Source organism: Eutrigla gurnardus (assembly GCF_963514095.1).
Source record: "Eutrigla gurnardus genome assembly, chromosome: 4".
Lineage (NCBI taxonomy): Eukaryota > Metazoa > Chordata > Actinopteri > Perciformes > Triglidae > Eutrigla > Eutrigla gurnardus.
In genome coordinates this window covers 7933993-7947101 of record NC_139918.1, presented here as the reverse complement: position 1 = coordinate 7947101, position 13109 = coordinate 7933993, and the positions used below count along the sequence as shown (strand labels likewise).

Genomic DNA, 13109 nt, shown 5'->3' with positions numbered 1-13109 from the left:
CTACCGGCAAGTTTTTAACCTGCCGGTAGTTCAGCGTGAGATTTTGGCTTAAGGTACGTGTCCACAGGCAGCGTTATTTCCACGCTTCCCATTCCTTGTTTATATTAGAGGATTTACGGTATGTAAGAAGCCGTGCAATGCCTTCGCATCGCGGCGAGTTTCGAGAGACAGGGCGCCGGCACAACGTCTCGAAAATCTTTTAATCTGACTGTTGTCGATCTAAAATAATGTTGGTCGGTTTGAAATCCGGGAGCAGACAGGCCACCAGTGAAAGCGTTCGTCCAATCAGGTGCAGCCATGAAGTGTGCACGTGATTGTATGAAGGGGAGCGCCTGTTAATCATCCTCCTAGTGGCAGCCCACCAAGCGTGCAATACTGGCAAGCGGCACGTTGTTTACAGTAATATCATGGCAGCTGAGGAGCCAAAGAGGAGACTATTTCAATAAATGGACCTATTTTATAGGTTCAAATAGACACAAAATATCGTTTTTATTCATTTGACTAGTAGTTCGTTTGAAACAAAGGCTGAAGTCAGACACCATGATAATTAAACAGTTCAAAGCAGTTCAAAACTTCAATAATTCGTTAAGTGTGTAGTATGAATGGGGGGGGGGGGGGGGGGGGGGGGTGTTGTTTCACTTTGTGTTCGTCCATCACATGTAATCCCAATAAAATAAAGTTTGTGGTTGTAACGTGACAAAATGTGAAAAGGTTCAAGGGGTATGAATACTCTTGCAAGCCACTGTATTACTTGACATCCTCATAACATACCGATAGCAATGAATATGTTAAATTCTCTGACATACACTTTTTAAATGTCGTCTGTGGCCGTGGCAGGACTGTTAAAACCCTGTCCACTCTAAAACGCCGGGCCAGAGAAAAGAATTGGACAGCCTGCCTGTCTGTCAATGCAGACGGATCTGATACTGCACATGGATGCTGCCCACGACCTGCCAAAACTAATTCTTATCTAAACACCTTTATAATATCAACAAAATACATACAATAACGGAGACAACTCACCAAATAAATCATATGTTAGAACAAAAACATTAACCAAAATGGCGTCCCACTGGGAAGGCACTTAGCAAACAAAAAAGGGTGGCACTAGCGCGCCGACCCAACAATTGAAATACAGTACACAAAACAACCAACCCCTGAAACCCCAGTCCTTGTAATGTCCCCAGTTCCAAATTAATATGACCGAGCAGCTCCGGTTCCAAAAGACGCAATCCAAAATAAAACAAAACTTTGAAGCGGGAGAGGAAAATATGCAAAAAAATAAATAGTAATATTTAAAATATATTATTTTGTGAAGACCTGAGCTGAAATTTCGTTGTGACTTAAGTATCAAAATCAGTTCATATCATGACTTATGTATCGTAATCAGATCATATAGTGACTAAAGTATCGTAATTAGATTGTATCTTGACTTAAGTATCGTAATCAAATCGTATCATGACTTAAGTATCGTAATCAGATCATATAGTGACTAAAGTATCGTAATTAGATTGTATCATGATTTAAGTATCTTGATAACTTAGTATCATGACTGTGTGAAACTGTGTGGAACATGTGCATCATGTCAAATTGTAAAATGTCAGTTTTTTTAAGTATTTGTTGCCCCAAAATGTATTCCACTATTTAATGCTACTATTTGTCATTAAACATACTATTAAGATAAATTGTGCTAATAAATGCATAATCAAATAATAAATCAAGAAATGAAACACCTTGTTGTTTTGTGTTTAAGGTGAAAACCTGAGCAGAGTGTTGTGCTGGCAGTGATACTGGCTGTTTCCTCTTGCAGCTGAGGGGTTTTTGTATGAGGTTTTCTCACGGTTACATATGGGATTTACACACTGACTAAACTTCCACACAGAGCTGCACAAAAACCTCCAGTCGTTTCTGAACTGTTTTAGAGTCGGATAACATCCAGAAACAACAAATAAACAACCAAACACCATCCGTGTTTGAGGAGAGTCCTCAGCTGCTCCTTTTTTAACTGAAAACGTTCACATTTCTTCACTTTACTTGAATATTGAATGTTGAATATTCTTACATGTACCTGAGTAACACATAATTCAAACACTATTTGTTCTTCTGTTTTTTACAGCTCCATGGGTGTTGATGTTAAGTGGATTTTTTACATTTTTGAGCTTCTCTGAGGATGACGAATAGCTCTGCGGTTTTTGTACGAAGCTGTAACACTGTGCCGTTTTCACATTTGGGAAAGCCATCCATCTAATAGTGACTCCTAAAGGTAAGAAAACACACTTTTGCTTGTAAATGTGGTCAGGATTTCCTTGATTTACAGCATGTTTGTAGTGCTGGAATTTAGTTTTTAAGTTTTCAAGCTTAAACTTGGTGGGTAAGTTGAGTTGTGAGGAGAAAATTAGCTGCAGATGTCCCGAAAACAGCGACGAGATGGAAAAGTCTGAAAAGATCTAAAAATAAATCATGTTTTCTGTCAATTCAAGCCTTATATAAAAAGAAACAAACCTTAAAAATAATTCCAGTTCAAATTAATTCAGAGAAAACGATGATCTTTAATATTTCAAATACAGATAATTTTTTTTGGATGCACAACAGAGTCTGTCCTGCAAGCAGCTTTAATGCTTGTTTGTTAATACTCTCTTAAAAACCCTCTTGTTGTTTCTTGATGTGCTGTTTATCCGACTGCTTATAACAATGTTTATTTAATGTGTTTTATGAAAATAAAAAAACATTAATTTGAATCATCACGGGTGGACGGTTAGAAGGCATTAAGGCAAAAGCCTAAAAGTGAACTGTATAGATGCAGATGGATTTATTGAAGCTAACTGTGTCTGAAAGTACTGAAATTATTTCTAAATATACGTGTTTGTAAATCAAGTCTGGTACGTCTTAAATTCAGTTTTTAAGTGTTGTCTTTGGAAAAACAAAAAGTCAGACTGATAAATATAATAATAATAATAATAATAATAATAATAATAATAATAATAATAATAATAATGACAAATATTAGTACTGGATAGTGATAATGTTAATTTGTTGTACCACTGTTTTACACGAACAAGAAAAACACATGAACAAGAAAAACAACTTAATATGATGAATACTCAAGAGTTAAAAGCATTAAAGTGAAAACATGAAACAATTCTGGTTCTGAATGCAGTTTTGTACTAAAACCTGAATGTGTCCTGAGAAAGGAATTGATGAACATGTAATGACTTAATTGATTAATAATTATAATGGCGAATACAAGAAATACAAATCAAAGCAGCTTAAAATATAAAACTCACAGTAATTGTAGATTAAAAGCACCTTTGAAAATGTTAGTTTTGGATTTGGGAAAAAAAAAACATTTTAATTAAATAAAAAATGTATTGAATTTCAGTTAAAAGTTATAAAAGTGAAAACCTAAAATAATTACATGTTCTGAATGCAGAGTGATTTATTGAAGCTAGAACGTGAACTAAATCTGTCCTGTAAAATAAATATGTAATAATATTTTTCGCTTTCAATGACAAAAAAAATGTGTTCATGTGAATGTGCTGTCATGTTTTGCTGTTTAAAACATTATTTCCATTTTTTCACTCCTGTAAGCTGCGGTGGGGATCTGGTTTATCGTGTCCTTTGTTCCTGCAGAACCAGATGTTATTGACCCTGCCCTGTTCGTCCTGAGTGCTCTGCAGCCTGACAGCTGGGAGAGTTCACCAGCAAACAAGTTGGGTCCAGAGGTTTGTCTGGCGACAGAGTTCCATCCAAAGGATGGTGAGATGGTCCTGAATATGAGGGGAGGTCCGCTCAATCTGAGCACCAGCAACGCTGTTCTGTCCAAGAGTACGTCAACATACTTTTACGCTGGATTCACCAACCGGACCATCTATTCCTGTGAGCTGAACGACACACAGTCCAACAACGACAACAGTAAGAAGATGGCCGAGATAATAAACAAATTAAGTTTGGATTTTGTCTGTGATTTAAATCTGTACTTTTTTTATTCAACTCTGACGCATTTGACAAGTTTGTGTTATTTTGTCAAATGAAAAATTTTGAGCCGGGGAAAATAAGAAAATAAATATTGTTTTGTTATGTGCACGGATATGATATTATCATTGATATCAAATCTTTTAAAATTATACTTTACGCATTTGCCACTAATAGCAACAATAATAATAAAGAAACTGTAAGTAATAACAAACATCCTGATCAAATGTATAAAAAATGTATTAAAAAAAAACACAACATGCACGTCCACTTGTGAAATATCTCACTTCATATGTGAAATGTCCAAAAACCAGTATTCAGATCTTTAGTTTATTATTGTTTTTAAATTAATGATGAATTCACATCTTTCTTAGTTGATTATGTTTTATTTAGTTTAAGCTATGACAATACATAATCAATTATTAGTTGATTATATTTTGTTTTAATTATCTGAATCTGTAACTTAAGCAGTAAAAAGTATAATATTGACTCTGAGATGTGGTGGAGGAGAAGTGTCAGTGTCAGTGTAATAGAAGTACCTCAGAATTGTACGGTCCCTACTGCCAAAATGTGAGTTCATCCATGTGATAAAGAATAATAATTATGCCGCACGCTGATCCTTCAAGCCAGTCCAGGTTATAGGACTCTGTAAATGTTGAGAATGATTATTCATGATTATTATCTGAGTCTGACCATTTTCTTTGTGTCTTTCACCCACCAGTCGACCTGTGTGCCGACCTTCATCCAGGTAAGTCACCAAACACACCTGAAAATAAGATCCCAGACTCCGTTCAACCTGAAGTTTCTTTTCCTCTCCTGAACAGAAAAAGCTAAGCTGAACTTCTTCCTGTTGGTGATGAATGGACTGAGAATAGTGTTCACCAAAACTCTGGCCTTAAACACCCTCCTCACCATCAGAACACTACTCTTCTAGGTCAACACCTTGTCAGGATCAATTAAGATTGGCTGATTGCATTTAATCATCCAAAAAAAAGTGTCGCTTTTTATATTTTTATAGAATTGGCAGAAATCTATGGTGGCCTCGAAAGACAAAACACACACGAGTAAAACAGTAATATTTGTATCCAGTTAGGAGTTAAAAAGTCTTCTTTGTTATTTTCTGTCATCCCTTTTTCGTCTTTTTTACTGTGACCTCGGCTGACAGTTTCCTTTGCACAGGGTTACAGTACTCATTCGTTCATGTACAGTCAATCAATTCAACATGAAAGTACAAATACAAATATATGGAAACAAATTGATATTAACAACACTGAAAGAACATGCTCCAAACTCAGAAACACAATGAATACCTAAACAAATCTAAACAGTTTTAGTGTCTTGTTTCAGGATTGCTTGCAATCTTTGATTCAGAGCACATCTGTCCTCATGTCTTTTATTTGTTGCTTTTTTTTAATCCCTACAGCACATTTTAGGTAATGGTAGTTTTTTCCACTCTGGTATGGATTTGACCTCAGGGGCCACAATAGGAACCTGCCTTCACAAATAAATAGAATTTATAAGGTGTCATTATTCTGCACACTGGATTAAAATGTTTTCATATTGTCTCATATTGTCAGCATCCTCCTTTTAAAAAAATATATCAACTATTTTCTGTGAATCAGTTAATGTGATTCTATAATAACTGCATACAAATATGGCAATAAATGATAATTGAGCACTGAAGCCTGCAGTGTGAATGCAGCCTTTGGTGTCAGCATTAAGACACGGTAACACAGCGGTCCCCAACCACCGGTCCCCGGACTGGTACCGGTCCACAGACCATGTGGCACTGGGCCGCAGAGAAAAAAAATCAATATCTTGCTTTATTTACACTTTATTGATCATCTGTGCCTGAAAGCTGTTTATTTTGAAAATGATTCTCTTCCTGCTTTTGCGCTGTGCTTGGGTGGTAAGTATTAACTTGTTAGAACTTGTTTTTGTATGCAATAAATTCAGTTCCATATATCAATCTCGTTTTATATAATTAATCATTTTCTTTCCCTCATGTTGCCTGACATGGTACCTGTCCATGGTGTAAAAAAGGTTGGGGACCACTGCGGTAACATGTGCAAAATGTATGTTGGTGAATATTTGCCTCTTGTTGACTTCCAGCTCAGTCTGAGGCTGTTAATCTGCAGGAACCAGCTGTTTTTTTTGTGGTGTCCTGTTACTGTTTTGCATTATCTGGATTGCTGCTGAACAAGTGAGTGATTTTTCCCCTAGTCGGTCGATACATATGTAAGAGAAGCTTTCATACACTGTATGGTGTCTTCTCTTTAGCCTCAGTAACATGCGGAGTACCTCAGGAATCTCGGACGCACCTTATTGTATTTATATATGCTTATATATTTCTTTATACAGTAACCATCAGTCACATTGTATGTTTATTAATGCAAATGAAGACACACACATTTATCTCCCGGTAACCTCGCTGATTCCACCTGTCTGCTTATGCTCCTGTCTATTTCCAGGACCAGATTTGTATCACCAATAGTTTTATCTTTTCTGGATCAGTCAGCTCAGTTTGTGTCTGTGTTTCATTGTGTGCAGCAGTTTAATCAGTTGAAACCACATTTCAACAGAAAGCTGAAACCATCAAACAGTCAAAACTGGAACTGCAGATAAAGATCACACAGGAAGCCGGCAGCTCAGTTTCATATCAACAGACTTCTGTTCACTTTCAATAATTTCCATCGTAGCTGTTAAAGTGCTTCCAATCAACCATGAACATCAGAAAATACATTAAAGAATATATAGAATAGATTTATGTAGTTACTGTAATTTAATAACAAACTCACAAGCAACCTGTATTATACCCATGTCAAGTTGTTCCAGAGGATAGAACAAAAAGGTTTCAGTGTTGGTGATGTTTGATTTCTTAAATATGCTCTTAGGTTTTTACTTTTGTCATTTATGAGAACATTTTGGTGAGCAGAGACGTGAGGTTTCACACCACATCACAAAATTCATGTTGAAATGAAAAATGAATTCACAACGTGCATTAAGCTTTCGGTTTCTGCACCAAAAATGATCATGAAGCAACATTAGTGAAGCATCAGCCGCAGTGTGACGTTGCATGTTAACGGGACAATATCATGATTTCATGACTTATCTTGGACCAATCAAAATAGTTACATAAAAGAACTAACATGAAACTATCAATATGTGTGATTTTGCATTGACAAATAAACGTGTGTGAAATATTTGATTTCCAAGCCTGCCTTAGACAAAATTATGTTGCAACTAAAGTTTGCAACTAAACTACACTCTCAATTACGTTTCCAGGGAAACTTTTTTATGGACCAAACGGTTGCAGTTTTTAACAGTTTGAAAAAACTACAAAGCTACATAGTAAGGTTAGGTAATAAAACCTAGGTGTAGTGAAAAACATCATGGTTTGAATTAAAATGACGTTGAAATTGAAACAAAACAAAAACTACTGCATCAAAACTACTTATAGCGGGACACATCCATCTCCTGGTGAAAGCCCTGTTTTATGACCCGTCCACCACCTAGTCCTCCTCCCTATGTGGACTTCCAGGGACTTGTTTAAAATTAATTTGTGACACCAAGAGCAAATGTAATCCACAATAAAACAAGAACAATGATTAAAGAAAAGGGTAAACAAAGAGGATGACACATGTTGCATATTATATTTACACAGACAAATGAACATTAAAGATTTAATATGCAACATAAAACACTCAGGGCCCTAGTTTCGTAGACCAGGCGCAGTCAGCTTTCAGTGAACCTGCGCCGCGCCGACGGGGTGTGTCCGCCTGGACTTTGCAAGTTTCGTGCACCGCGCAGGCTCACCTCCCGTCCCGCCCACCCGCGCAAGTGGGAAAGAGGGAGGAGAAGAAGGCGTGAGTGGGAGACGAGGAGGAGACGAGGCGTGGACTGGGATTAACACAGCCGATTCAGATCTTCACCAATCAAATGAGCTCCTCTCCTCCCCTTTAATGCGTTAGGGGAGGTTCAGTGCAAGATCCGTCACTTGTCAACCCGATGACAGAAGCAGCGCCGCCGCTCCCACCACGCGCTGTGCGCGCGTATCATAATAAAAACAATGCCCATATTATAAAAAACAGGAGAGAGAGAGGGAGATGTTTTGGTCCGAGAGGGTGAGTTTCCGTTACGCGTGCCATCCGCCTTTGATCTGACGTCAGATGTGACGGGACAATCTATATAGATATAAATTCACGTGTTGATTCAATTAGTTGCATTAAATAGTGTTTGTTGTGATTATTTATTGCATTTAAATGTGCCTGGAACTGTGGAAACCTGCCTGTGAGGTCTCGGTGACGTGTGCGCACTGCGCGCCGTCAGCCAAACTTCCACTCCGCCAGCTGTGATTCGCCTTGAATGAATGGACTTCATTTACGCCTTGCGCCGAGAGTAGACCAGGTTGGAGCTGGCGGGCTTTCAGTGCAATCTCTGCGAGGCTTTTTGCCACGAAACTTCCGCTACGCCAAGCTGAATCTGTGACACCTCCCCCTGCTGCGCCGCCACACCCATCTTGGCGCAGGCGATCCACCAAACTGCCAAACTGAACGTGCTCAAGGCTGCGCGGGTCGAAACTTGCATTGCGCCGGCTCCGCCACCCTGCACCGCCCTGCGATGCGCCAGGAAACTAGGGCCCTCAATCATAAGAATGGCATCATAGGTTATTTACTTGTTTTATTTACTTGTTTTGACTAAAACAAGTAAATACATTATTAGACAATTAGCCTACATCTGGTCTGGGATGATAAGAGCCTGGAAGATGTTCAAATCAGGCTGTAAAAAAAAAAGTAGAATAAAAACCAAACTATTAGATAAAATGTTTTGTTTCATCAAAGTAATGTGACATGCCGAGTGCTGTCCCATTTTTATTTCTACCATTTCAGACCCTCACAGCCTCTCACACTCTGGGGTGACGTCAGTAAAGTCCCTGAGGGTTCAGGGTTTAAGTAGTGACGTCCAAATGAAGCCCTCCTGAAGCATTTTCTTTATTTTCTGAGCCCAAGAGATGGCGCTCTCTGTTCAACAAAGGGTTGAACAGAGCAATGGAAATATATCGGCCTTCAGCCCTTTGTTGAGCTCAGAAAATAAAGAAAATGCTTCACGAAGCTTCATTTGGACAACACTAGGTTTACGGCTTTAGGAGGGACATTGGGTTTGGGACATTCAGTTAGTAAGGCCCAATCCCAGATCCCAGAGATAGTGCCTAAGATGTTAGCATCAGTTTGGACTTCCTGTACATGATGAACTGAACTGAAAACAAGATGTTTCATATCATGAGAATGGGGCTCAGAGAAAGGCTGCCATCTAGTGGAGCAGAGACTGTACATCAGTTTAAATCCAAATGCACTGTGTGAGTGTTTCCAATAAAGTCATCGGCCCTCATTCACCAAGTGTTCTTAAAAAGATTTTTGTTCTTAAACCCCACTTATGCAGTTTTCACAAATAATCTGCCATTCACCAATGTTTTCTTATGTTCTTAGCGAAGAACAAATCCTAAGAACATTTAAAAGCATACTTACGCACATTTCAGTGCTGACGTGTGTGCAAAATAATTGGTAATTGCATTTTCTTCAACTCTACAGTTGTATAATACTGTAGGATTTAAATTACTATAATATTTGTATAATTTATCTTTTTTATAGTTTTTTTGGACCAAATTGTTGCACATTAAAAAATAATTTCAACCTCAGGTTATGTCAATCATGTTTGCACACCGGCTCCGAAACTTTCGTCAAAAAATGGAACAGGTTTGATTTTCTGCGTTTTTTGCATCTTTTTTTTGTTGACCAGTCATAGCCACCGTAGAGCTACAAACATCCAAAATATCAACAGACAAGCTCACCCACCCCGTTGCTCAAAGCAAGACACTCTATGACAAACAGCCTGAAGACTATAAAGATGCACAGATGAAGGACAGCTTGGGATCGGGGGATGTACTGCAGTCACTGTTCAGGGTCAGTTGAATTGCAGAGATTGGTGGTCTTCTTTTTGATGTACGGTCCCAGTTGCAAACTTGGCAGTGAGGAAGATTTTGTGATTCTTGAAAGAAGAAAAAGAAGTGAGCTGCACAACTATACCGATCCGGTTCAGGTGGACTTCAGGATGTCAGTGGTCCAGATTGCAACACGACTGTGACTGCACATCTTTACACGTAGCTCTTTCTTCCACAAAATTTCCCTCACTGCTGGATGACTGTTTGGTTTTTATTTTCACAATGAATATGTATTAAAAACGCATAGGATTCAGGTCTAGATTTAGACTTAAGGCGCAATCCTTCGCAACAACTGCATAAAACATGTAATCTACCCAAATTCTCCCATGTGACCCCCCTCCTCCGTGACTTCCACTGGCTCCCTGTTGCAGCACGCATCCAATTCAAGACGATGGCACTGGCCTTCAAGGCAATCAATGGAACGGCACCTGTCTACCTTCAAACACTGGTCAAACCTCATGCCCCGAAGAGAGCACTTCGCTCCTCTACTTCAGCTGGCCGGCTGGTACCACCATCGCTGAAATCAAACAAATGTCGCTCAGTAAAGTCCCCCCCCCCCCCCCCCCCCCCCCACCGAAAAAGCACTACTATGTTGTTACCTATAGCACTTTGATCATAGCACTGTTCTTTTTTTTTTATCAGATTTTATTTTATTTTTTAATTTGCATATCAAATAATGCATGAATAATGAAAAAATAAACTAGAAAATTCCCCCGCCAGGAAATTTTGAAAGGGCCACGGGGGCTACTGCCGGAGTGTTTATACATTACGATGAGATTCTTCGAGATTTCAAACGAGACGGAGTTGTTTTAGAGGCAAATACAGAGACTGCTTGCTGACTGAGCTGTCAGAGTAGTCCGTTTTGAGTATTGTGATGTACTTCAAAAACTGTCCACCAATCAGAGCACACCACTCGTGTCTCCATTTTAAAGTTTAAATGGAGTTTCTAGGTGAAAGTCTGCCCGAGCAGAAGACGTTTGACTAAAAAAACTACATTTCCCACTACTAAATGTAGTTTTTAGTACATTCCTGTCCACCAATCAGAGCACACCACTCGTCTCTCCATTTTAAAGTTTAAATGGAGTTTCTAGGTGAAAGTCTGCCCGAGCAGAAGACGTTTGACTAAAAAAAACTACATTTCCCACTACTAAATGTAGTTTTTAGTACATTCCTGTCCACCAATCAGAGCACACCACTCGTGTCTCCATTTTAAAGTTTAAATGGAGTTTCTAGGTGAAAGTATGTCCGAGCAGAAGACGTTTGACTAAAAAACCTACATTTCCCACTACTAAATGTAGTTTTTAGTACATTCCTGTCCACCAATCAGAGCACACCACTCGTCTCTCCATTTTAAAGTTTAAATGGAGTTTCTAGGTGAAAGTCTGCCCGAGCAGAAGACGTTTGACTAAAAAAACTACATTTCCCACCGACTGCTCCTTCCTGTCCACCAATCAGAGCCCACCACTCGTGTCTCCATTTTAAAGTTTAAATGGAGTTTCTAGGTGAAAGTCTGCCCGAGCAGAAGACGTTTGACTAAAAAAACTAAATTTCCCACTACTAAATGTAGTTTTTAGTACATTCCTGTCCACCAATCAGAGCACACCACTCGTCTCTCCATTTTAAAGTTTAAATGGAGTTTCTAGGTGAAAGTCTGCCCGAGCAGAAGACGTTTGACTAAAAAAACTACATTTCCCACTACTAAATGTAGTTTTTAGTACATTCCTGTCCACCAATCAGAGCACACCACTCGTGTCTCCATTTTAAAGTTTAAATGGAGTTTCTAGGTGAAAGTATGGCTGAGCTGAAGACGTTTGACTAAAAAAACTACATTTCCCACTACTAAATGTAGTTTTTAGTACATTCCTGTCCACCAATAAGAGCACACCACTCGTGTCTCCATTTTAAAGTCTAAATGGAGTTTCTAGGTGAAAGAATGGCTGAGCTGAAGACGTTTGACAAAAAAAACTACAAATCCCACTGGCTGCTCCTGTCCACTGCTCCTGTCCGCCAATCAGAGCACACCTGCTGTCACTTCTCAAGATCAAAGCCACAGAGTGCCGTCACCATAGCAACGGCCCTCTACTCACGTGTGTAGCTGCTTTCAAGCCTGTCTCTATTGCTCCATTTCGGCTTTGGGGGCGCTCTGAACAAAAGCTTGCCACGCTCACATCGAAACTCCTATCGCCAAGATTTTCGCACCGTTAGCGCCACAAGACTCGGCTGAAGACACTGATGACTTTTATTTTTTCCTAGTGTCAGAAATGTGGACGCTAGGGTGAGTTAGAAATGCTGTTCATTTCAGGTTTCTTTGAAAATCTGCTTCTCAATTAACATTGGAGCGGATGAGGAGAAAAACAGACTTGGCCGCGCTTAGAGGTTGCTAGTTCAAATTCTCTAAATCTCACAGAGTTTTTGAGCACATTGTGAGAGACAGGACAAGTTTGTCTACAAAATTGGAAAATATCACGTCTGTAGAGCGAAGATTGTGGCCGGGAGGAGTTTGGAAAGGAAAAAAATCTGAGAAGCCCTCACACTCTAAGCGATGATGTCATCCACTCTAGCCCAGAAGGTTCCACGCAATACACACCCATTATAATCTCATGATTTCTCCCAAAACGATCATGGTCATTGAACAGTGATTGGTCAAAAACTATATGACCTATTGAAACGTGGATTGACACACCAGGACACAAGACTTGTGTCTACGTTTTAAAGTTTAAATGGACTTTCTAGGTGAAAGTATGCCTGAGCAGCAGGCGTTTGAAAAGCTACAATTTCTGCTTTTTTTTTTTCAGTCGTCCCATTCATTTCAATGGGAAAATTTCGGTGGTTTTTCGCGACTTACATCGCGAAAAATTCGTGTTCGGCTAAGAAAAGTAATGGCACGTCGATCCCGATCGAACCGCACGTTTTGATATATAATTTGTCCTACAACTCTTAAAGCTGTAGGAGTTTTAGGCACTCGAAATTCGTCCGGAAGATGAAAAATAAAAACTAGGAAAAAATCCTATGAATAACAATAGTGCTCGGGGCTTCGGCTTCATAGCTGTAGGGGCCAGTGCTCGGTGCGATTGCACCGTGGCCCTAATAAGCAAAATAGCAATAAAGTGGGAAATGAAAAGAAAGTAGTAAAACAAGA

At 39.2% G+C, this 13109-nt stretch overlaps 1 protein-coding gene across 2 annotated transcripts; it reads left to right on the top strand.

Moving 5' to 3' along the window:
- Nucleotides 1-1864: 1864 nt before the first annotated feature.
- On the top strand, nucleotides 1865-5537 carry trdc (T-cell receptor delta constant). 2 transcript variants are annotated; one of them, XM_084008219.1, is made up of 4 exons: nucleotides 1865-2263; nucleotides 3631-3912; nucleotides 4694-4720; nucleotides 4797-5537. In XM_084008219.1, exons 2-4 carry the CDS (start codon nucleotides 3762-3764, stop codon nucleotides 4904-4906), a joined length of 288 nt encoding a protein of 95 aa, XP_083864345.1. In that variant the 5' UTR covers nucleotides 1865-2263; nucleotides 3631-3761; the 3' UTR covers nucleotides 4907-5537. The 2 variants fall into 2 exon arrangements, with proteins under 2 accessions (XP_083864345.1, XP_083864346.1); XM_084008220.1 differs by lacking the exon at nucleotides 1865-2263 and having other exon boundaries at nucleotides 2284-3912.
- The last annotated feature ends 7572 nt before the right edge of the window (nucleotides 5538-13109 follow it).